This window comes from Plutella xylostella, chromosome 29 (genome assembly GCF_932276165.1).
Source record: "Plutella xylostella chromosome 29, ilPluXylo3.1, whole genome shotgun sequence".
Lineage (NCBI taxonomy): Eukaryota > Metazoa > Arthropoda > Insecta > Lepidoptera > Plutellidae > Plutella > Plutella xylostella.
Window position 1 is genome coordinate 10,403,868 of NC_064009.1, and position 25,613 is coordinate 10,429,480.

General features: G+C 38.3%; 2 protein-coding genes and 1 long non-coding RNA gene across 3 annotated transcripts in view; 1 reads left to right on the plus strand and 2 right to left on the minus strand.

Moving 5' to 3' along the window:
* Nucleotides 1–19,104, plus strand: part of LOC105388397 (contactin-associated protein-like 4) — a 29,015-nt gene extending 9,911 nt beyond the window's left edge. The window contains exons 9-33 of the mRNA XM_048631536.1: nt 180–286; nt 1,231–1,845; nt 2,141–2,321; nt 2,691–2,808; nt 3,383–3,531; nt 3,932–4,134; nt 4,397–4,608; nt 5,528–5,742; nt 5,989–6,162; nt 6,461–6,590; nt 6,707–6,802; nt 7,062–7,309; nt 7,581–8,009; nt 8,294–8,497; nt 9,505–9,722; nt 10,063–10,142; nt 10,242–10,354; nt 10,586–10,789; nt 10,913–10,992; nt 11,346–11,459; nt 12,039–12,191; nt 15,230–15,346; nt 17,551–17,683; nt 18,036–18,280; nt 18,926–19,104. Coding sequence (XP_048487493.1) covers nt 180–286; nt 1,231–1,845; nt 2,141–2,321; nt 2,691–2,808; nt 3,383–3,531; nt 3,932–4,134; nt 4,397–4,608; nt 5,528–5,742; nt 5,989–6,162; nt 6,461–6,590; nt 6,707–6,802; nt 7,062–7,309; nt 7,581–8,009; nt 8,294–8,497; nt 9,505–9,722; nt 10,063–10,142; nt 10,242–10,354; nt 10,586–10,789; nt 10,913–10,992; nt 11,346–11,459; nt 12,039–12,191; nt 15,230–15,346; nt 17,551–17,683; nt 18,036–18,280; nt 18,926–19,036 — 4,649 coding nt within the window. The 3' untranslated portion in view covers nt 19,037–19,104. The remainder of the gene's footprint in view (nt 1–179; nt 287–1,230; nt 1,846–2,140; nt 2,322–2,690; nt 2,809–3,382; nt 3,532–3,931; nt 4,135–4,396; nt 4,609–5,527; nt 5,743–5,988; nt 6,163–6,460; nt 6,591–6,706; nt 6,803–7,061; nt 7,310–7,580; nt 8,010–8,293; nt 8,498–9,504; nt 9,723–10,062; nt 10,143–10,241; nt 10,355–10,585; nt 10,790–10,912; nt 10,993–11,345; nt 11,460–12,038; nt 12,192–15,229; nt 15,347–17,550; nt 17,684–18,035; nt 18,281–18,925) is intronic.
* Nucleotides 13,603–14,377, minus strand: LOC105388396. Its single transcript, XM_011559295.3, has one exon. It carries the CDS (start codon nt 14,366–14,368, stop codon nt 13,661–13,663), a length of 708 nt encoding a protein of 235 aa, XP_011557597.2. The 5' UTR covers nt 14,369–14,377; the 3' UTR covers nt 13,603–13,660.
* Nucleotides 19,105–19,944: 840 nt separating the features above from the next.
* LOC125490965 lies at nt 19,945–20,469 on the minus strand. The gene is made up of 2 exons (XR_007268010.1): nt 20,420–20,469; nt 19,945–20,199 (listed from the first exon to the last, which is right to left on the minus strand). It is a non-coding gene; the product is annotated as an uncharacterized LOC125490965 (long non-coding RNA).
* Nucleotides 20,470–25,613: the final 5,144 nt, after the last annotated feature.

The window sequence follows — 25,613 nt, forward strand, 5'->3', positions numbered from 1 at the left end:
GGTACTTTTGATTTAATCCTATATTAGTGTTGTTTCTGAGTGCGTGAAATACTTAGGTACATACATGTATTTTTCATTGTTTCTTCTTAACCCCTTAAGCGCAATTGCTACCTCGTATCCTCTCCTACGCAATACTGGGTTGTCGGCGTTCAACGTGTTAACCTGTGGTTATATTCCAGCGGCCACCATCCTGACGCTGCGCGGCTCGAGCTACGTGTCGTACCGCGTGTACGACTGGAAGGACCGCGTGCACTCGCCCAACACCAGGCTCAGCATGCACTTTAAGGTATTTGAAACGTCTACGTGAAAAGAAGGGTGTTTATAAGTCTGAGGTGTCTGTGTGTGTATCTGTCTGTGCTAGCGTTTAACGTGTCAGCGGTAGCGCAGCGTAGTAAGGCAAGGGCAAAGTGTTTTCGCAGAGTCTCATGTCCAGGTACTGGACAATGATGTGCTGATGATGCTAAAAATGCATTTTCAAGTCCTTTTGCACTTTTCACAGACACGTGTTTTTATATATTACTAGCTGTTCCCGCGCGCTTCGCTTCGCCTTAAAAAGTTTTCCCGTGGGAATTCCGGGATAAAAAGTAGCCTATGTTCTTTCCCAGGGTCTAGACCGTATGTATACCAAATTTCATTCAAATCCGTTCAGTAGTTTTGGCGTGAAAGAGTAACAGACAGACAGACAGACAGACAGACAGACAGACAGACAGACACAGTTACTTTCACATTTATAATATTAGTTAGGATGAGATCCTCATTAGTTTAAAATCCAGCACAATACTCCATCTCTTGTTGTTAATTTTGGACAACTTTTTTACGATTGTCTTTACAAAATAATTGCATTGAAAACGGTTCGTTGCCAATCAATACGAAAGTGAGCCAGTATCTTTTATTGCTGCAACTTGTTCTGAAAGTCTAAAGAAAGGCTGGCTCAATATGATTACCTATATCAGATATGAGTCGTTTTAAGTTTAATTATGATTGTTCGAGTACTAACTTGTGACAGATTTAATTAAAATGTCGATTACGACACTATTTCGTTAATATTTTTGGGGCTTTTAAGTAATGAAAGCATGTGGGCATTTCTGAAGCAATAACATTTTAACAAGGTTTCTTAATTAAATGATTTATCAGGTATTAGCCAATAAGTAGATACCTACTAAAAAATAAGTCGTTTTAGAATGTGCTACACGTAGTAACACTAAATAATACGTACAATATCGTTTTCAGACTCGCTTCGATGACTCAGCATTGTTCTATGCAAGCGGACAAATTGATGACAAACATCACTACATAGCTCTATCAATACATAATGAAAGTATAGCAATACAAATAGATCTAGGCGACGGACCTATAGAAGACTACATAGGAGAAAAGGTCAATAATAACAAATGGCACAATCTTACAGTGATATTGAATGAAAAAACAGTAATCGTGCATTTAGATCACAAAACTGAAGTCTACGAAATCCCAGGAGATGCGAAATTCCTGTGCATAGATCCAGAAATTTATATCTGTGGTGGACCAGATTTACACAAAATGAAGGGCTTGAAATCTTTCAATAATTTTGCTGGAAACCTAAAATATGTTTACTACAACGATGTTTCAATACTCTATGAGCTTAAACAGAATAATCCTAAAGTGCATTACATAGGCGTTCTGGATCCAGAGTTTGAAGACATTGATATAGAGGTGATACCAATAACGTATCCATTTGCGACTTCTCATATTTGGTGGCCATTGAATCAGAGTCATAGCATCAATCTGATATTTGACTTTAAAACATCGAAGAATATGGCTGTATTAGCCTACAGTCAAATCACTTCTGGACAAGGATATTGGGAGGTGAGACGCATACCATGTTTTCTTTTTATATTTACCTACACATTTTTCAAAACGGCTTTGTTTATTTGCACGAACATAAAACTACTAATTCAATAATTGTTTTATGAATACGGTTACACTGTCATACCTATTTAAATCGTCTCTTGAAGTAACAAAGCGTTACAAGTAACATTACATACACCTTGCTCAGTTTCTCTTACAAGGCGTCTGAAATACACACTTAGCTAGCTACCTCCTGCCTGACTCTCTTATGTGTACCATATTATGTGTCTCTGCAGCTATTGTATATTTTCAGGTGCGTATGGTAAAAGAAGAAATCAGATTCGAGCTAGTTCCAGATGTAGGCAAAAACGTCACAGTCCTGAAGTCTGTAAAGTTCAATGTCAGCAACAACTGGCACACAGTGGAACTCGATTACAGGAAAGGAAGAATTAAACTGACCGTTGATCATCATAACAAACACGCGCAGATGTTTGGTAAGACTCCGTATTAATATCATTATTTAGCACTAAATTATGAACATATTCATGATAATTAGGTAGACACATAAAATTGAAAATGTGTAGGTATTTAATCTGACTCAGGAATTCAATCGGTAAGATATTACGCTTGAATTCAACTAAAGTCAGAGACTCGATATTATAAAGAGGCAAATGCATAATTTAATCTGCATACAATTTTTCATTAATTATTAATTATCCCCCACTTAATTATAAGAGATCTGCAAAAACAGCAGGATTTCATTTCATTCCTGTCAAATTAACACGATTTACTGCAGTTCATAATGCAAATGTTCGATCAATTTTGGCGGCTAATTAATAAATTGGTTTCTTTTCTAAATACAGGTTTAGATTTTGAACTGCAAGACAAGATCGTGATCGGCAGTGGCCTGAAGTCAGCCAACCTGGGCCTTATTGGCTGTATGAGGAACATCAAGATCAATGGCCTACTGATAGAGCCGAGGTATTTGGGGTTTCAACACATTAACACTGATTTGAGCTTTCAGTTTTTAATTAACATTGAACTTAGCACCTGCTGACCTCGATTTTTTGTTTAGGACACTGCGTGTGGGATGGTGTTTTTGTGTTATGAGTAAAAGTAGGCATCTACATAATATACTTTATTTATTAATTACTTATTTAACTAATAGCATCTTCATAATTTTACAAAAATGTATACTTATCCACTGCCAGAAAAAAATATGTTTGTTTGAGATCGTCAGCAGAGTAATTCTTAAGGTGAGTATAGACTACAACATTTATTTGTAACAGAACAACGAGCCGCTCACTGATATTTTCTAGTGTATCATCCTTTTACGAACTTTCTGTCATGCTTTTGCCTGTATTGTACCATTCGTAAGAACGTTATATTAAACAGAAATGCTCGACAAAATGTTGTAGTATATACGCACCTTTACAGTTCGACTTGTAACCTTAGACGTGAAATCGAGTAGGTATACTGAAAAATCTGATGACTGCCACACTGAAATCATACTTCATTTAAAATTCGAATTTTAATGCACCCCAATCTCCTACAGATTCGTAATCAACACGGAGCGTGTAGTCGGCGAGGTGGCTATAGACGACTGTCGCTACGTGGACCCGTGCACGCGACCCAACACTTGCGAGCACGGCGGCGTGTGCTCCATCCGCGAGGACAGAGTCATCTGCAACTGTGATAATACTGGTCAGTGATGATGATAATTAATATAAGAAATAAGAAAGGACCTAAGATTGATTCTTGAGGAACGCCCATTTTAACAAAAAATATGACTTTAGTTTAGAGCATTTCCAACGAGCACGGTGGCGCATCTGCATCCGCAAAGATAGATTCATCTGCAATTGTGACAACAATGATCAGTACATTATTATGTAAATTATACAATAAAGGACCTAAGATTTATCCTTGAGGAACGCCCTTTTAGCTAGGTTGCCCTAGTAGTCAAAACATGCGATGTCTGGCTATCTGTCTTTATTTTAAACTCGTGCAGATTATGAAGTACATTACACGGGGCTTGAACATTTTGAAGATATACATGTAGGTATATTATTACTTGATTGCTTACAGTAAAACTTTTTCTTTTCAGGTTACATAGGAGAAAACTGCCACTTCGCCACCTTCCGTAAAACGTGCGAAGAGCTAGCCCTGCTTGGGTACACTAGGAACGATGTATACCTGATAGATATTGATGGCAACGGCAAGTTTCCACCAGCACATGTCAAGTGCGAGTTTCAGATAGAGGCCGACTCATCTACCACTGTTGTGGAGCACAATCTGCCGAGTCAAGTGGTAAGATTTTCACCATTCCAGTTTTGAAAAAACTAAATAAATAAGTACCTACCTACACATGCCAATCTGTAGATGCATTATTGTTGCATTAAAGTTGGCCATAAGAATTTGAAAATCTCTAGGTACTGGTATTAAATCACGATGAAGGTCTTTATTCAACACTAACCACACGCTCAAAAGTTGCCCAACGCCGTTCTTTTCAGATACATGCTAAAAATACAAACGATTTTACTTCTTACACCGACTTTCTTTCATTTCGCAGGACGTACGCTCAGCCTCAGGCCAAGACTTCAGCTTCAAGATAAAGTACCGCGAGTTCACGGCAGAGATGCTGCAAGAGCTGATCTCCCACTCTCTCTACTGCCGACAGTACATCAAGTATGACTGTAACATGGCGCCGCTAGAACTGCACAGTGCTACCTGGTTTATATCTTCGAGTAACGATGCTGTTGACTTCTTGGGGAATGTTAAGAGGTATGTTGGTGTATTTCGGTCGTTTGGGGTTGATGACTTGATAGGTTTTTTTCGTGGTGGTGGTGATTGACATGGTTTGGATAGGTATTTCACGCATAGTGGCCCACTATAGAGGCTAAATGCGGAAAATAGATAGATAGATAGATGGTTTGGATGATTCTGTAGTCACAGCTGTAAATATCTTAGATTCAAATTGCGTCTAGATAACTAAATATTTTGTTGCTTTGTTACCATGAAAAACCGGCCAAGTGCGAGTCGGGCTCGCGCACAAAGGGTTCCGTAGCAGCAAAATTACAGTTAAATCAACCTATCTCAAAAACTATAAGAGATACTTTGATCAAACCAAAAATCGTTGAAAGAGTTAATTAGCATGCATCACCTCTATTTTTTTTAGAATTTTATACCCCGTAGTTATAAAAATAGAGGGGGGGGGACATACTTTTTACGACTTTGAGAGCTGATATCTCAAAAACCGTTCACTTTAAGAAAAATGTTTTTTACAAAACTTTATATCATTTTAAAAGACCTTTCCATTGATACCCCACACGGGTATGTACATCGAAAAAAAAAATTTCATCCCTCAGTTACATGTATGGGGGGCCCCACCCCCAATTCTTTTTTTTACTATTTAGTGTCATATTTTTGTAGCGGTTCATACAACACATATTCCCATCAAATTTCATCACTGTAGTACTTATAGTTTCCGAGTAAATCGGCTGTGACAGACGGACAGACGGACAGACGGACATGACGAAACTATAAGGGTTCCGTTTTTGCCATTTTGGCTACGGAACCCTAAAAAGTGTTTCTAAAGTTTACAACTGGACATCCTCCAGAACCGTTTCATTTCCACAGGAGGCTACTTTATAGTAACCACCATAATATTTTATCACCTAACTTTCTTTCTCACATTTCTCAGAGGCTACTGCCCATGCGGCATCAACGCGTCATGCGTGAACCCGACCCAGTCTTGCAACTGTGATGCCAAAGACAACAAGTGGCTGTCAGACGAGGGTGTCCTGTCTACACCGACCAGCCTCGGCATTACGGACATGTTCTTCCTGCAACAGAAGGATCTTCCTGAGGAGGCTCAGGGACGGATCACGTTGGGACCTCTGGAGTGTGTGGAGACTAGTAAGAGATATTTATGTAAACCTATACCTAGTCTATTTATTTAAATTGAATAAAATCGTTTGTAAGAAGAAAACATTAGGCACTACTTATCTGTTATCCTGGATTTAGGGCTTGATATTTCAAAAGTACTTCTGAAATGATTTTCTTTACACTTCTTTTCATGATTGATTTGATTCTCCGGACCTTCCAAAGCCCCACTAAGACTAAAATTTTACGTAATCCAAAACCATTTCTCATCAATTCCAGACACCCAACGCTACGTAGTAACCTTCACCACATCCCAGTCCTACATCGAGGTGCCGGGGTGGCGGAAGGGAGACATCGCGTTCAGCTTCAGAACCACCGGCACCAGCGCGATCCTGCTGTTCCAGCCGCCGATCAGGCCCAACTACCCGTCGTTCATGGTCACTCTTACTAGTGGTGAGAATCATATAAGTTATCTTAAACGGTAATCATCTTATTCAAAGTCTTGGTTACTTGGCCAAGGTTACTAAACAGATTTATAAAAACAAAGAAAGAATTGACAAACGGAATAGGCAGCAGCACTTAATTATATTCTCAACATGAAATTAATGTCTCGTTATATTGTCCTTTCGTATACCTACATAGGTTAAATAACTCTTCAGTATTTTTTTGGATCTTGCTCCTATTGTCCGGTAATTTAAATAAGCTTAAACCTATTACCCAAGTACCTCAAACCTTCCCCCAAATTCCCCAGAACACGAGCTAACCTTCAACTTCACGCTCAACACCGGAACAACCCGCAAGCTGGTCATCAACTCCAAACGGAAGCTCAACGGCGGCGAGTGGCACAAGATCTGGATCGACTACAACTTCTATCACGTCCGGTAATATCTTGAGCTTCAAAGTCTCACTAATAGATTTAGTTAAGTCTTAAGAAGAAGAAGAATGAATTGAATTTTTTATTGAAATTAGCATATTATTAATATTTTTTTAACGTCAGGTTTATGCTCAACACGGAGTATCAGATGCTGAATCTGCTGTTGGAAGAGGAGTTTGGGCCGTTCGAAGGTTCCATGTTTATTGGCGGTGCTACTGCGTAAGTTGGTTTTGTGCAGCTTGAGTATCACTTATAAAATTATAAATTTTGTTATAGAAGTTCAGCAGATTGTATTGTAACATTTTGTAGGCACAGGAATTCAGGATTGAATTTTATCCTAAATTTCTGGCTGGTCCTCCATATGTTATGTTGCAACTTATATGTAAACCTAACTACCTTTTCTATGAAATGGTTCATTACTTTTTGCTACATTATCATATTTTTATATTTTTGTCAATTCCTAAAAATACTATTCCAGCGAACACCTAAAAAAATCAGCAGTAAACCAAGGCCTAATCGGCTGCTTCCGAGGCCTCGTAGTAAACGGGGAGATCCTCGACATCTACAGCTACATGTCGGTCCACCTGTCCGAGATCATCAAGGACTGCAAGCCCTCGTGTGTGCCCAACCCCTGCCAGAATAAAGCCATTTGTAAGGAATTGTGGTCGAGTTACGAATGCATTTGTAAAAATCCTTGGGCGCATTTGGGCAATCATTGTCAAGAGAGTAAGTGTGAATTGATTAACTGCTATACTTTTTAAGGCCCGATAAGGTTATTTAGAGAATAAGTCGTCTATTTACTCGAGGGTGAGCAACATCAACTAACTCTCGGAATAGCCTTATTCGTCAATGGTAAAATCAGGTGTATCATCTGATGACATCATTATAGGTATAATTATATCTACGGAACATAATTAACTTGTACCTACATTAAAATAGGTACCTACTGCTACCTTGCCTTGTATTCCAATTTGATTGAAATCCATGTATTTTTCAGATATCAACGAAAAAGCTCTAACATTCCAAACAAGAGAGTCGTACTTAAAGAAGAACTACCTAGTAGACAACACAACAGACGCAGAGAAAAACACATTAAAACGAATGATGACAGAAAATGTCCTGATGAACCTACGAACTTACGACGATAATGCATTAGTCCTATATGCTAACGACAATCTAAACAATTTCATACATCTGTTCATACACAATGGCACACAAATCATATACCTTTTCAACAACGAAGATGAAATAGTTCAAATGAATGTAACTTACGAGAGAATCAATAAAGGTGAAAGTGTGCAGATAGCAATAATACGAACAGAAAACTCGACGACTTTACATGTTAATGACAAGAATTCCACCATTGATCAAGTTGCTACGCTTCTTACCAACTACACGAATAAACCGTGGGTGAACTCGGAATTAGGTGAGAATAATAATATTACGATATAATTATATGATAACTTCTTCTTTACCTTGTCTATGTTTGTTCAAATTGTGCTAGGCAGTATGTATAGAGCGCCTCAAATATATCTTATTAGATGATTGCTTACCCATACACATAATTTCTGTTTGCGGAGGCACTTTCGAATTAAACTTCTGCCTTTTCATACCCAATCAGTACTATAATTAATACCCCTCGAGATTTTCAGTCACACCATCATCCCTCCCTTACTTCACCACCACTTCATCCAAAAACCTCTCTTCCAGAGGTGATCCGCCCTCAACGCCCGCCCGCGCCGCCCACGGACTACTTCCAGATGAACCTGGGCGGCTTCGACCCCTACTCTCTGCACCTGGCACAGAGAGCCGCCAGCCTGCCGCAGGGCGGGTACGTGGGCTGTGTGAGAGGGTTCAAGATAGCAGAGCATGTCGTGGACTTACCGAACATGGTGGATGGGAGTGAGGGCGAAGGTAAGGATCTATAATATAGTGATGCTCCACAATCCATGGTAGTAATTTTCATTGATGCTATAACGAAAGGCCTATTGATAATACTAATGTTTTTGCTTAGACTATCAATAGGCTTGATAGGATAATATCAAGCTGCAACAGTAATTATAGTTGGACTGCTCCACAAACTCAAAATAACACAGAGTTCTACAGAAATATTGTAGTTTAGCCATGTTTAGCAGCTCTGTAATAATCTACATACATAGTGTAACTTGTATCCTACATAGTGTTAGACAGATCGGTATTGCTGCTTCTACATACTAGTTAATGGATAGTTGGGTGGTAATGTGTCGATGTTGGTTTATTATTTTCGTTTTCTTTTTAGGGTTCCGTAGCCAAAATGGCAAAAACGGAACCCTTATAGTTTCGTCATGTCCGTCTGTCCGTCTGTCCGTCTGTCCGTCTGTCACAGCCGATTTACTCGGAAACTATAAGTACTACAGTGATGAAATTTGATGGGAATATGTGTTGTATGAACCGCTACAAAAATATGACACTAAATAGTAAAAAAAAGAATTGGGGGTGGGGCCCCCCATACATGTAACTGAGGGATGAAATTTTTTTTTTCGATGTACATACCCGTGTGGGGTATCAATGGAAAGGTCTTTTAAAATGATATAAAGTTTTCTAAAAAACATTTTTCTTAAAGTGAACAGTTTTTGAGATATCAGCTCTCAAAGTCGTAAAAAGTATGTCCCCCCCCCTCTATTTTTATAACTACGGGGTATAAAATTCTAAAAAAAATAGAGGTGATGCATGCTAATTAACTCTTTCAACGATTTTTGGTTTGATCAAAGTATCTCTTATAGTTTTTGAGATAGGTTGATTTAACTGTAATTGCTGCTACGGAACCCTTTGTGCGCGAGCCCGACTCGCACTTGGCCGGTTTTTAATTTATAATTTATTCATTTCATCTTTATCTATACCATTACAATATATTTTATTAATTAAAACAACATTACCAACAGAATTGGCCGGTGTATTACCCGAGTGCGACATGAAATGCGACTCAGAGCCGTGCAAGAATGGAGGGATATGCACTGAAGACTTTACCAACCAGGAGAGCAGCTGTGACTGTGAACTCACCAGCTACTTCGGAGAGTACTGTATGGAGGAGAAAGGAGCTGACTTCAATGGGGAGAGTATACTGCAGAGGAAGTTTGTTCAACAAGGGCCTATTGAAAAAGTGAGTTATAAAATTAAATGTACCCATACTTAACATAAGTAATGCACTTTGGATATGAGTATCAAATTCTGCTGTAACTATCTTTTTTTTTTTCTTTTTTCGGTCTTTTCACAAAATGAGTGTACAGTGCTCCAAAATTGATAATGCGCATAGAAATTTTTGACAGATTGGATGTTTTCGATTATATGACACATGATATTGACTCCTATTTCTTTCGAACAAGCTGCAAAATGCAAGTGTTTTTTAAGGCTCTTACGATTTAATGATTCGGGTGTGAAGATATGCATGTGCATTATTAATTTTGGACAAGTGTACATATTATATTTTTCATTTGTTTCAGGTCAAAATAAAGCTAGCATTTTCAAGCAATGATTTGCGGCAGAAGAATACAGTTTTGCTTCTTGTTCAAACGGAGAATAAGTAAGAAATCAACTCGTACTTAATTACGAACGAACGTAATTATATGAATTTGTCAAATTTATGTCTAAAACTTACTTCTAATGTTGAATGTATTTCCAGACGAAGCTACTATCTCCTGATAGCAATCACACAAGATGGATATCTGAAATTCGAGGAAGATCGAGAAGATTCAACTTACGGAGCTGAGGTTAAAAACAGAAACTTCTTGAATGGTAAGTAAATAGATTATTATTTCATATATTATACCTATTAGATATTCTGTCATTATGTATATGAGTAAGATACATTTAGGTATTTATACCAGTAGCAACAACACAAATTTTAATTCCCAGTGACGCTCTATAAGAACAATTAGCTTTTCACGTGCTTTCGTGGCTGTCAATCGGCCATTTTAATCAACTATGATTCCTTACCAACCAACCCTCACCAGCCAATCCTTCCAGGCGCCCGCCACACGGTCTACTACACTCGCTCGGCCGACGCCGCCCTGCTAGTCATAGACAGGACGGCGGTGGCGCTAGACGCGCTGGGGGCGCGGGGGCCGCGCGACGCGCCGGGGCCGGGGGCTGATGAAGTGCAACTTGGAGGGCTTAACACTACGGACCCGAGGCTGAAGATCTACAAGGGGTATAGCGGATGTTTGTCCAGTAAGTTATGAGGACCCTTTACAGGAGTTTCTAGTGTGAAAATAGGGTCCTTGTTTTTTCCATAATTCGCCCTTTGCTGAGATCGTTGTAAATTCGACTGAGTAATATTTTCATTCGTTTCAGATATTTATGTGGAGATCAATAACTATACGATGAAGCCTCTGGAAGAGTACATGCTGTTCACGCGCAGTGACTCAGAAAAGGTTACTTATGCTCTATTTTATTTTCTACTTCGAAAAACCTGGTGAACCCCATGGAAACACAGAGTCGTCTATGTAGCTTTTCTGTAAATAAACTCGCGGGAAATAAAAACATCCAGTGATAAAGCACCAAATTACTCCTAAGCGCAAAAGCTGCAATATTGAACAACATTTAATAGAGCGTTTAACGTTTAAAACTAAAAAAAAAACATTTAGTTAAAATTTCCTATTCAATGTTTTACATAAAATACCTACCTAGTACCTACCTACTGTAAATTTTCCTATCGCAAAACTACTCAATCAACTGTGTATAGGTACATAACTAAACCGTTTTTGACTCTCATCCCCGTATACAGGTGAACGTGGTGAACGCGCAGGGCGTGCGCAGCGCGCAGTGCTCCGCCGACTTCGACGAGGCGTGGCCCGAGCACGACCAGCTCGCTGCTGCTCATAATGGCAGCTTCCTCATCGTGAGTGCCAAGGGAAACAGTGAAACAGTTCCCTTCATAGCGTTATTAAAATCAACATCATCATCATCAACTCTAACTTTACCAACTTTATCATCAGAAATGGCGGCTTTAGCACCAGTGTCATCATCATCATTGATATCTTAGAGTACATAAATACATGGCTCACCCACAACCAGCTTTCCACCGCGCACAACGGCAGCCTCCTCATCGTGAGTGTGAAGAGACTCTTTTTTGTCTACAGCATAAGTATCATCATCATCATCATCCACTATATCAGCTTCCTTATCGTGAGTGGAAATTACGTTCTTGGTAACTTTAGTATCGTTATTAACTTAATCATCTACCTTTAACTTTACCATGCCACATGCCACAATGGTAGCTTCTTAATTTTGAATGTAGAGGTTATCGTTGCTAACTTTAGCATCAAGATCTAGGCAGTTAGTGACTGAAGCTAACCTAACTAGCCAATCCTTTCACAGTAGCACACCTCTAGTGTTTACCGACACGATATACAGAAGACAGAAGAATAGATATAGGTACATTTGAATTTCAAATAACAAAATGTACTTATCCCCCCAGAGTGTAGACAAGACGTGGGTAGAGGACCCGCCGTCGCGCGTGCCGTACGAGTCGTCGTACCAGGAGCCGGACGCCGAGGAGGAGAACACGGACCGGTTCTTCATAGCGCTCATAGTGGTGTACATACTGGGCCTGTGCTACTGCGCGTCGCATGTGAGTGCCTCAGAGTACTGTACAGAAGGGCTAATACGGGGCGCATTTAAGACGTGACAAGAGTTTTCCATCGCGCTCACTCACATCGCGCAGCCTCAAGAGCGAGCGCGACAGAGAACTTTTGCCACCTCTTAATAGCGCCCCGTGCTACAGGGCCAGGATGTTGCAAGGGGGATAAGGGGAGAGGGGTAATTCTGGGGGCATTCTAAGCAACTTTTATTTCACGACTTTTGTAAAATCACGGAAAAAAATATTGTTTCGCTATAGAAACTTTGGTGGTCTCGTGACTTTTACCAAATAAACTTTTTTTTTAGATTTTCACTTTTGTAACACCCTTAAAGTAAATAAACTAACGTAGAAGTATAAACTACGCTTACAATTACCTTTACAAAAACCAATGCACGAGAGCTGTTAAGTAGAGTCATGGTTACTGTAGTGGCGCTCTGAAACTGCGTAAAGTATTTCTGAAAGCTAAAGCTGAAGATTCACACAGGCAAAAACAGCGCTTTGGCCTATACGTATACATAATATAACCATAGTTCATTCTGCGCAAAGACCACACCTTTTTTTCATACAGGATTATTGGTAAGTAGACCTGATCCTTTCAGGAGGTGATAGAAGAAGGCATTTCCAGTCGATTGAACCCCATAATGCATTATCCGAAACCTAACCATTTCTTAGATATTTAATATTTAAGTTTTTTAATCTTTTTGCCAAAATTTTATGTTTAAAACGGAAAATAAAAAAAACTAGTCATAATTCAATAACTTTTTTGGTTGTTTTGCACAAGTAACACCTTAATAAAGTAATTAAAATAATCAAATGTGCATTATTTGACTTAAATTAGACACAATTGTTGATGAATATTATTACAATAAGTAATTTACTTACACGCCAAACATAATACTTATTTATTTAATTATACAGGGTTATTGGCAAGTAGACCTGATCCTTTCAGGAGGTGATAGAAGAAGGCATTTCCAGTCGATTGGACCCAATAAAGCATTATCCGAAACCTAACCATTTCTTAGATATTTAATATTTAAGTTTTTTAAATTTTTTGCCAAAATTTTATGTTTAAAACGGAAAATAAAAAAAACTAGTCATAATTCAATAACTTTTTTGGTTGTTTTGCACAAGTACCTAACACCTTAATAAAGTAATTAAAATAATCACTGCGGAATATGATAGTTTTTTAACCTTGATATTTGTTTCGAAAAAAAGTAGAGTTAAAGTTGTGTTCCACCTAAAGGGTACCTACGGTTAAGTAACTTACCTGGGTGTTTTTTTTAAGTTAAGATATTTATGATGCTTTAGGTTACTCTCAGGTACCTGCCTCATAATCTGTGTATAAAATAATCTTCTAACGACTGAATCCTATTCAAAATAAACAAAAAACAACAACATCAAATGAGTATCACAAAATGATATATTCAATTCACACAATATTTACAATCTCATAAACCATATCAGTACACGATGCGGCTTCCGAAGTTGAGCGGAGCGTAGGCGTAGGAGGTGGCGAAGGGCGTGGAGTAGACGATGGGAGTCGCGTGCACCACGGGGGCGGCGGGCAGGGGCGCGAGCGCGGCCACGGGGGCGGCGGGAAGGGGGGCGACAACTGGAGCCGACCGCTTCTTGATCAGGTGGATACCGGCATTCTCATACGCCTTCTTCGTGTAGTGAGCCGCCTTGTCCAAGTTCACCTCCAGAGTGTCCAGAGGCCTGCCGTCGGCGCCCAGGATGTTAGCGGGCTGGCCGGGAGCGAGGGAAAGAGGCCCGCGGTAGTTGCCATCGAACGAGTAAGGGAACGCGTAAGGGTAGGCGAAGGCGTTGTACGCGAATGGCGTGGCAATAGCACCGTAGGTCGTGGCGATAGGCGCGAACGGAGCGGAGCGCTTCTTGATGAGATGGATGCCGGCGCTCTCGAACGCCTTTCGGGTGTAGTGGGCGGACTTGTCCAGGTTCACTTCCAGGGTGTCCAGGGGCCTTCCGTCAGCGCCCAGGATGTTGGCAGGCTGGCCGGGAGCGAGCGAGAGAGGGCCACGGTAGTTGCCATCGTAGGGGTAGAAAGACGCCGCGCTGTAGGCGAATGGGTACCCATACCCGGGGTAAGCACCGAAGTACTGCGCCGAGCCAGCGGCGAACAGGCACGATAGAACCACAAGCTTGAACATGATGATGTCTGCAACTTGACTGATGCCACACTCATGTAGATCAACCCTTTTATACGAAGGGCGGCCCCGGAAGAAGCTGCGGCGACCTTCGCAAAACAACCTTTTCTGTAAATACCATCTAGACCGCTCTCTAAAGCCGTTGATCTTTCTTTATTGTTACAGTTTAAACTGGTTCGGTAGTTGATCGCGTTTCGTTGTCGATGTCTATTTTTGTTCTGCTTTCTTTGTTTTGGTCGTCATTAATGTAGTGCGGACGGGACAAGCCTTCGCTGATTGGGTTGCAAGTTGGAACGACGATGCATTCCTATGCATTTCATCTTGATTTATGCGAATACTTGAAAGCAGTTTTTGTCTTTACAGGTGGTTTGCTAATTGAGTTATAAATAAATAGGTTTATGGCACTTAAATAAAATTAATGTACCTATAATAAGTTTTATTTACTTTGCTATGTACCAAAAATAATGCGAATAAGTACCTACTTATAATATATTATGTAGATAGGTGTAATGTTTAATAATTAATATATACTTATGTTCTTAATAACTGTAAAATATGTAGATATATTAGGTATAATAACTACTTAACTACATACAACTTGCATACATAACAAGTATCTAAATAACAAGTATATTTATCATACCTAAGTTAAAATTATGATAAGTATCCAGTTGATGTTGTGTAAAACAACTTAAAAGTACTTATTGAAATTTACCCTACATAAAATGCCACGGTCAAACTAGTTATATTTTCCGCTTTTGGAACTACAAAGGCACGCGTAATATACAGATAGCTATACAAATGTCGAAATTATAACACCCTTCAATTTCGATCTAGGCCCAATTGTAACACAACTGTTTGCAGATGTGGCGCACGCAGAAAGCGTACAAACTGCGCCTAGAGAAGGAAACCGACGAGAACATCATGAGGAACAAGGAGAAGGCCACCAAGCTGCAAGAGCCCGCCGTCTCCTATTTACAAGTTAGTAAATTAAACTTACCTTAACATGAAATCTCATTAGTGAATTCTCTATGTATATGTATTGTATAATGTTGTACCTATTGTTATTTTTAGAGATCCACCTAAACATAATCTTAGGGAAAGTGGTTCAGTGTAGTAGTTATTTTTTTGATGAGCATGGCTAGCCTAGCATAGAGCTAGACGCTAAGAATAGTAGAGATACAAAGGAATGTGTATAATACCTAAGTACTAAAAACTTTAGGCGCTCCGCTCACTGCACGAGAGTCGAGGTGGAGTCGCGGCGGCGACGGCGGCAAAGGCCTTTTCTATGTTTTCTATAGTTATGCGAACCCAGTTCGACGCCCACTGAAGAAGTCGAGGCGGAAGTTAGGTGCTGGACGCGTAATTATAAATTAGACATAATTCCCTGCGCCTTTTGGCTAACATTTTTAATAAATGTATCGCTGAAGGTGTGTTCCCAGATCTTATGAAATTGAGTAAAATTATACCTCTGTTCAAGAGTGGGGATATGGAGGACCCTGCAAATTTCAGGCCTGTCTCGGTTCTTCCAGTTTTGAGTAAAATATTTGAGAGGGTCATACTCAATCAGATGCTTTTGCATTTCAATGAAGCTCGATTGTTTCATAGCCAACAGTATGGTTTTACAAAAGGCAAATCAACAACCGATGCCGGTACTGCGTTAATTAAGCACATATTTGACGCCTGGGAAGACCATCACGATGCTATTGGAGTCTTCTGTGATCTATCGAAGGCGTTTGATTGTGTAGACCATCAGACTTTAATTTCGAAACTGAGATACTATGGAATAGGAGGAAAGGCTTTAGATTTGATAGTTTCATATTTAGACAAGAGGCAACAAAGGGTCGATATTAACAATACTAAATCACAGGGGGCTCATGTAAAGATAGGCGTCCCTCAAGGATCTATTCTAGGACCATTTTTATTCCTCATTTATATTAATGACTTGCCTTTTATGGTTCAAAAATTGACTAATATAGTTTTATTTGCTGATGATACTTCTTTGCTTTTTAAAGTTAAAAGAAGTGAAAATAATTTTAATGAAATTAATTCTATTCTATCTGACATACACGATTGGTTTACCGTTAATAATCTTCTATTGAATTCTAAGAAAACGAAATGTATTAAATTTACACTGCCGAATGTTAGACAATGCGATACTAACATTATTCTAGATGGGAATAAATTGGACCTAGTTAATGATACTGTTTTTCTTGGGATGACTATAGATTCAAAGTTACAGTGGGGACCTCACATTGAAAAATTGGCTGGAAGGTTGAGCTCCGCAGCTTTTGCTGTACGGAAAATTAGACAACTGACCGACGTTGAAACCGCCAGATTAGTTTACTTTAGTTATTTCCACAGCTTATTGTCGTATGGCATTTTGCTTTGGGGTAGAGCCGCTGATATTGAAACTATATTTGTATTACAGAAAAGAGCCATCCGCTCTATATACAAACTAGGTTCCAGGGATTCATTGAGAGAACTATTTAAAGAAATTAACATCCTTACAGTTCCATGTCAGTTCATTTTTTCCAATTTAATGTATGTACGAAAGAATATTTCAACTTTTGATACAATTGGCAGTAATCATGACATTAATACTAGGAACAAGCATAAGCTGGCTTTTCCAGCGATGCGTCTGGCGAAAGTTAATAAATCGTTTTTAGGGTACTGTATTAGATTTTATAATAAGCTTCCAACAGAAGTTGCTCAAATGCCAGAGAATAAGTTTAAGTGTTACATTAAAGAGAAACTCTGTAAAAAAGCTTATTATAAAATTGATGATTACTTAGAGGACGTTAATGCATGGCTGTGATAAGTAGTTAGCTCTGCTCATATTATTATAATAATCATTATTAAGCTTATAAGTACCTATTGTATACCAACTAGTTTTAAGTCTTTTTTTTGAAAAGATGGCTCAGGAGTTTCTTGCCTCCGTTCTTCTCCTTAGACAGAAAGAGCCCCCCCTTATCCGAACGGAGAGTAATTTGTAAAAATTGACGTTCATCAAAAAATTTTATATTTGTACGATGAATAAAAAATTTTGGCTTTGACTTTTGACTTTGACTTCCTCGACTCCACTTCGACTCTAGCAGTGAGCGGAGCACCTTATTAAACTGGTTCTCAAACCTCATACGAATTATAAATTACCTGATTAGTACAACAAATCTAACCAATTCCAGTTAAACAAAGAAGAAGGGGAGTCTAAGGAAGGGGAGAAGAAGCCCAACGGCGTGACGATAGAGATACCGACTGTGGTGGTGGACGCGCCGGAGGACAAGCCCCCGAGCCGGCGCGGCTCGCTGCGATTTAGAGGTACTTACAGTTTATTTATTTATTATTAAAAAAAAACAATAGGTAATCCGTAACAGCTAAGGCCATCACGCAATTACTGTTAAGTAGGTAACTATGTACAAAAAGTATATAAAACATAGAATTTATCATTTAAAACTAAATATAAGTATTTAAACTTACATAAAATCAAACATAAAATAAATAGTTATAACAAACATTTAAAAGGTAGAGAAGATAACGTAGTTTGAACTATGTCGTCATCCTGACATCGCTCTAAATCGTATCATTACAGTCGTCGCGTAGTCATAATAATAGGCCCCTTTGGACAGCTCCAAAATGTATGGGATGACAGCAAGTGTATTTTTTCTTTCAGATCTAGTAGAAAAGGAACGTTCTTGGGAGCCACTCGAGGAAAAAGACGAATCTCAAGACACCGACGTTAGTGAACATGACACTGCCGAAATAAAATCAGAATCACAGGATTATGACGATGATGATGAAGACAGTGACAGGGCGAGAGCTGGCGACAGTCTGGGGGCTGCCAGTGATGAAGGCGAGGATTTGGAGACCGAAGATGATGTAGATAAGAGTAAAGACAGCAATCCCACTGGAAATGCGGTAAGTATGAAGAATAGCGAACCTGTATATTGTAGCTATGTAGTGTAGATACATAAGTAAAATGACGATCGCATGGTTCAGTGATACTGACTGCTATGCCGAAGGTTCAGAGTTCAATTCCCGGCCAGAGCAGATATTTTGCAAATACAGATATTTACACTCGGGACTCGGGTCTTGGGTGTTAATAAAAATTAGATATCTGTATAGGATAATAGGTACCTAATAATTATTATATCAGCTGTCCTATAGGTAAGTACCCATATTACAGGCTCTGCCTTGTTTGGGATCGAATAACCGTGTGCTAGATGTCCCCTCATAGACGACCGAATGGCGTAGTGGTTAGTGACCCTGACTACTGAGCCGATGGTCCCGGGTTCGATTCCCGGCTGGGGTCTTGGATGTGCCCGTAAAATGGCAATAGGCCCGCCCCCTATTACATTGGGACTAACATAACACTCTGGCGAAAAGTGGGTGCAGCAATGCACCTCTGCCTACCCCGCAAGGGAGTACATTAGTACAAGGCGTGAGTGCGTGTTTTTTTTTTTTTTTTTTTTTACACATATTAATACTTTGTTTATGATCTATTATCTGTACAGTAGTAAAAATCCAGTGTTATTTGTATAATTTTCATGTTTTAACTTTCAGAAAGCCCAGCACAATTCGACTATCGGCCCGCCCCCCGCTGCGCTGCGAACTCAGCTGCCATTCAAAATAGATGAGGGCGGCTCCAACGAAATGTTAACGTCGAATGCATGATATTATTATAGAAATATAGATTTTATTAAATTTTAAAAGCCTACTTAATAAATAGGTTATTTCAATGATTCATTTATTTTGTTCAAATCACTTTATCAATACCAACTGATTAGGTAAGGGTGGGTTGCATCAACATCCCGGTTATCGTAATAGTTAAGGTTAAACTTAGCAATGACAGAGTCGTTACAGTTAAGATTTTACTGCAACGTGTTGCACCATCAAATCGTCGGTCATTGTTAATGTTATTAGGGTTGCTAATCGTTTGAGACATAATTTTCCCCAAAGTTATTGTGGGAAACGTTTTTATGTAAGGCAATACCAAATCTAGCTGTCGGACTGAAGCCGTCACAGAGTACATTGTAGCCGTCATTCTCTGTCAAAGCACTCAAAGTCAACATGTCATAGGACCTAAGTCTGTTGTTCCTCCAAATATTGACCAAAAGATTCATATACCAAAAGATCATCAATAAAACCCGCGACAAAGTAGACTCTAATAAGCCTTTATTAAGAGCGGTGGTAGCTCAGTCGGGTAAGCGCCCGCTTCTCACGCCAGAGATGCGGGTTCGATCCCGGCGCTGACATGTACCAATGAGTTCTTTTAACATAAGTACCTACAATGTATACCATCGCTCTTACGGTGAGGAAAACATCGTGAGGAAACCTGCATAACTATCTAGATTTAGCACATCTAGATATGTGAACCCACCAACCCGCAGTGTACCAGCGTGGTGGAGAAATGGTCCAAGCTTTGGAAGGCAGTTTAGACCTTGGGGATATGCACAAAGGTTCCATTCGAGAGAGCCAGGTGCAGGTACTTACACCCCCAGAAAATAGAATAGAATAGAAGCCTTTATTATTAATTATCTTATTAATAAATTCTTAACAAGTTGAAATTAAAACTAACGATGTAATCTATTAAAATAATTATTTATTGACATCCTTCCATTATGCTCATCATTCCTGTTAACTGCATAGACAGGTTCCTCTTCATCAGATGATGAATCATCATAAAAAACCTAGCTGGTGGTACAGCACAGGGTCTCTATTTTGTTAACATAATATATTATGCAGCTATGCCGTAGCCACTATAATGGGCTGCACTCTTCTTAGTTCTGTCCTTATTTTCATTGATATATTTCTGTATTTGAGTGATTGCAAAATTTCTGAAAACAAGGTTATTCAATTAAAGAGTTACGTAGGTTACTTTGATATTAGATTGCTGCGCTGGACCGGCAACCGGCAGGTAGCCGGTAGTGGCTGGATAAGGAAGGCCGAGGGCACAGTGTTGTTTCGCTCCTTGGAAGAACCCATGGCTAGAAGTGGATGCTTATTTGGTGGTGAAGATGATCATTACACCTACAACATAATAATAGGTGCACTTACTTCGTCGTTGGAGGCAGTAAGAAAGGTTCTAGTTTTAAAGCCAACACACGAGCCACATTTTTGAGACCTGGAACCTGCAAATCTATCAGTTCTCTGAAAGTACACCTTTCTCTTCATATTTCGTAAGTTCCGTACTTACTCCACCTCAATCTCAATTTCTGAGGAACTTGTTTCAAGCGCTATTTCACGTAGAAGCCACATGATAAGAATTATTTAATATTAATATTTGTACGTAATACTGTTACTTTGAGGTTATACAACGCGTTTGACAGCTACCTGACTTTAACAAAAGCAGTAACCGGCCAACATGGGGTGGTTATGGTTATCGTTAAAGTTATGACGTCATTTTAACCATAGTTGAATGGTGCAACCAATTTTTCGCTTAACCGATGCTTTGACAGAAGATGTGACGTTTGTAATAGTTAAAGTTAAATGGTGCAACGCACCCTAAGGGTGGGTTGCATCAACATCCCGGTTATCGTAATAGTTAAGGTTAAACTTAGCAATGACAGAGTCGTTACAGTTAACATTTTACTGCAACGCGTTGCACCATCACTTCGTTCGTCATTGTTAATGTTATTAGGGTTGCTAATCGTTTGAGACATAATTATCCCCAAAGTTACTGTGGGAAACGTTTTTATGTAGGGCAATACCAGATCTAGCTGTCGGATTTTTTTTTTTATATTAGGTTTAACGGCCCTGGATACGTGTCCTTTTGAGCCAACACTTGTTAGTTCACTTCACTTCACAGTTTGTTTATTGTATTTATGATGTATTTATATAGCGGTGCATAAAACTTCTGGTCAGCCAAAAGATCTTGGAGGCGTGTAGGTACTTCATCATCATCACAAACACTTTGTAGTTCAGTCACGAGTATCAGTCTGTGAACACCAAAACTTTGACAGTTAAATACGATGTGATTTAAATCAGCGTTATCTTCTTCACAAAAAGTGCATTTCGAATCTTGAACCAAGTTTAATCTCTTCAGGTGAGTCCGGGTCTGGCAATGGCCAAATCTCATTCTATTTATGGTGGTAATGAATTTCCGACAATCAGCTGTTTTATTGCGGTGGTACCAAGGTTGGGCGGGCGGGCTTCCTTGGATATCAGCATACCATCTTCCCTTTTCTTTGCTCGTCTCTTTCCAATAATCATGCCACAGTAATTTCATTTTGTGCTTCAGTTGAGAGTGGTAGTCAGTAAAAGGAATCTTTAGGTCTGTGGAGTGATCTTCATTGTGTTCATTTCTGGTTGCTTGGTCAACTATCTCATTTCCAGTGAATCCTCTATGAGATGGTACCCATACAAACTCAATAGTTTTACCAGTCTTGTACAAATCGTTAATTACATTCTTAATATTAATTACTAAATAATTTACAGAATATTTAGAACAATTATTTTTTAATGCAGTTAAAACACTTAAGGAATCTGAGAAAATAATAAAGTTTTTAAATACAATATTTTTAACATACAAAAGAGCTTGATAAATGGCATAGCTTTCAGCTGTAAAAATGCTACATTTACTGTCCAACTTAAAACATTTGGTAGATTTATTTTGAGGATCATAAAATGCTGACGTTACTCTATCTGCTGACTTAGACCCATCGGTATACAGAGAATACAAGTTATTAGTATCTAAAAATTGCAGTAGCTCAGCCTGACTATTAAAATTTTGTTTATTTACAATAATACTATTAAAATGAATATTATAGCCATGTCTGTAAAATGGCCATAAAGAGTCTTTGTACATATTTACAGTAATAGACTTTAAGTGAATTATGGTACGAAGTAATTCTGGGATATTACCCAATAATAATTGAGATCTATTTAAATATGGGCCCAAGCTATTAAATGAAATATTATGTTGAGTTGGAAGAATTCTATTTAAGACACAACTATTATCTGATGCTATTATCTTAAGGCAAAAGCGTTCAGCTATTTGAAATCTTCTGAAATGCAGAGGGGGAATGCAGGTTTCACATTGCATAGCATTAATGGGGGTGGAGCACATAGCACCAGAAATTATTCTTAATGCTTTATTTTGTATGATATCCAATTTCTTTAAGGTAGTAATATTTGCATTCATATAAGCTAATGAGCTGTAGTCAAAGTGACTACGAACTATGCTTTTGTATAACATTGATAATATCTTTGGGTCAGATCCCCAATGAACTCCAGCAAGAGATTTCAATATATTGAGTCCTTTACAAGCATTTTTAATTATATATTATAATATGAGGTTGAAATGTTAGTCTTTGATCCAACCATATCCCTAAAAATTTCTTATCTTCTAACCATGGTAATGGACAATTATTATAAATAACTCTAGAGTTACATATGGTATGTTTTTTACTAAATAGCATGACTCCACTTTTATTAGGACTTATGTTCAACTTGAGTTTTCCAAAATAGAAAGAATGGACCTGTTCAAGGGCATCATTTAAGTTATTTACAGCTATATTTACATTTCTATTTACAGTGTATATTAACAAATCATCGGCAAACTGCAAAAATTTTACATTTGTTAGGGTTAAGTATTTATTGATTTGTGAGGTATATATGTTATACAAGAGAGGGGAAATTGTGGCCCCTTGCATTGTCCCTTTGTACACATGTCCTGGTCCATGTATATTATTATTAAATTTGACATACATTGTCCTGTTATATAAAAAATTAAATATCCATTTACAGATATGACCTGGAATGCCTATTTCGGACAGGATTTGTATTAGTACAGATGGATTAACATTATCGAAGGCACCTTGGACATCAAGAAATGCACAAACAGTTGCTGAGTGACCATGAAAGGAATTCTTAATGTCTTCTACAAGAGAAGTGAAACTTTCTGCAGCACTACGCCCCTTTCGAAATCCAAATTGTTGTTCAGGTAATATTTTATTTGTTTCTACAAAATGATCTAATCTTGTTTTAAGCATGAATTCAAATAGTTTACCTACGCATGAAGAAAGTGCGATTGGTCTGTAGGAATTAAAATCGTTTTCTGGTTTATCTTGCTTTAAAATTGGTATTACACATTGTGTTTTCCATGTGTCAGGGATAGAATTAGATATCCAAAGCAAATTAAAAATGTTTAATAAAGTTTTCTGTGCAGTTATGTGCATGTGGCGAATAAGTTTGTATGGAATATCATCTAGGCCAGGAGAAGTATCTTTCCGTGTTTTTATTGCTGCTAAGAACTCATTGAAGGAGAATGGCTGAGAGAGAAAATCATTACTATCATAATTATTTCTATAAAAGTATTTATTTAATGAAGCTTCATCTATTTGTTTCTCAGGAGGAGATTGAGGTGCATATTTATCCAGAAAAGAGGGGATCCACTCATTATTTTTGGGTGTTTTGGGTAAGGCTACACGTTTAAATCTTCTTATATAATTCCAAATTGTACTGACTGGTGTATATCTATTGAATGACTCACATAACTTACTCCATCCATTTTTCTTTTTTTCTGCTAGTAATTTCTTTTTTAATGCGTCTAGTTTTTTATATTGAATGTAAGAATCTATTGAAGAGTTTGATCTGTACAAATTTAAGGCCTCTTTACTTTTTTGGACGGCCTCACTACATTCAGTATCCCACCAGGGAACAGGCTTTTTTAATATAAATTGTGTAGTTTTCTTAAATTTAGGTATACAAATTTCTTTGATTTCGTTTAATTTATTGCAAAATTCATTGTAACTTTCAAGAGGACAAGAATTATTTATTACTAAGTCTCCCAATTTATGTTCTGTTTCAGATAAGAACTTCAGCCAGTCAGCTTTGCTGTACACAAAACGATCAATGGGACTACCTATTTCATATTTATGTACTGAAGTCTGTATATCAATAATAGTGGGAAAGTGATAGCTGCCCATGGAGTCATCATGAACTCTCCAGTGGCAGAGTGAAGCTAAGGATGGACTTATGCAGGATATATCTATTGCTGAGGGATTTTTATTAGGGCTACCTACTGTGGTTGGAGTTCCAGTATTTAGAATACATAAGTCGTATTCATCTATAATATTGTATATCTCACTACCTCTGGAGTTAGTGGAAAGGCAACCAAAGGCAACATGATGTGCATTAAGGTCGCCTGATAGCATAATAGGTTTAGGTAAATCATTTAAAATTTGCTTTAATCTTCTTCCTTGAAACCTACGTTGGTTGTTATTAGTAGGTGGACTGTATGCGCATAATAATGTCAGATTACCAGCATTAGTTGATAAGATTATAGCCGTGGTTTGCAAGAATTCATAAAAGGGTGTGGGAGAAACTGTATATTTTAAATGGTTTTTTACTAATATACCTACACCACATCGTCCGTCCTTACCGTTTTGGTAGACGAAGTTGTAGCTGGGTATATTAAAAGTATTTTTATCTCTAAGCCAGGTCTCATTTAATAGACAAATATCAATGTCGTTGTCATATAAATATTTTATAAACAATGGTTTTTTGTTCATAGCGCCCTCTATATTATATTGTGATATTCTAATAAAATCTTTATTCATTTTTTAGTGTTTTTGTTAAAATTTCTTTTATTACTGTTGTTGTTATCGTCCTACCACCATTGCCAATGGCCACCAACGCGGCAATCAATCCCTTCAGTACAATTTCATTTGATAAAATTTCATTTATTAAATTTTCGTTACTTAAAATTGTTTTTGTTTTATTCTGAATAGTCTCCCTTTCGTGTACCTTAGACTTTTCCGTTATATTTTCATTAGTTTTAAGTATTGTTTTAGCTGCTGGTGTTGCAGCTGCTGGTGCTTTCATGGAAGAGGCATACTTAGGATTTCTGGCACGTGGTGCTGGAAAGTCCTTCCCATAATTTTGAAAAATGTTGTTATTTTTCATCGCCGAAGCGTATGTTTTATTTTTTAATTCATGAATTTTAGTTTGTTTTATGGGGCAGTCCCTTGAAATGGCCAGGTGCTCTCCGCTACAGTTGATACATTTGACAGCTTCATTCTTACATTCTAAATAATGATGGTCCCCGGCACATATGGAGCACCGTTGAGCCGACTTACATATTTTAGCTCCGTGATTGAATTTGAAGCACTTGAAGCACTGCAACAACGGTGCTACATACTCATGTACCTGGAACCTGAAGATGTCCAGGTAGACAGCTTCGGGCAACGAATTTGCCAAAAATGTCACACTCACAGAATTAAATGGCTTAACTTCACCATTTACCTTG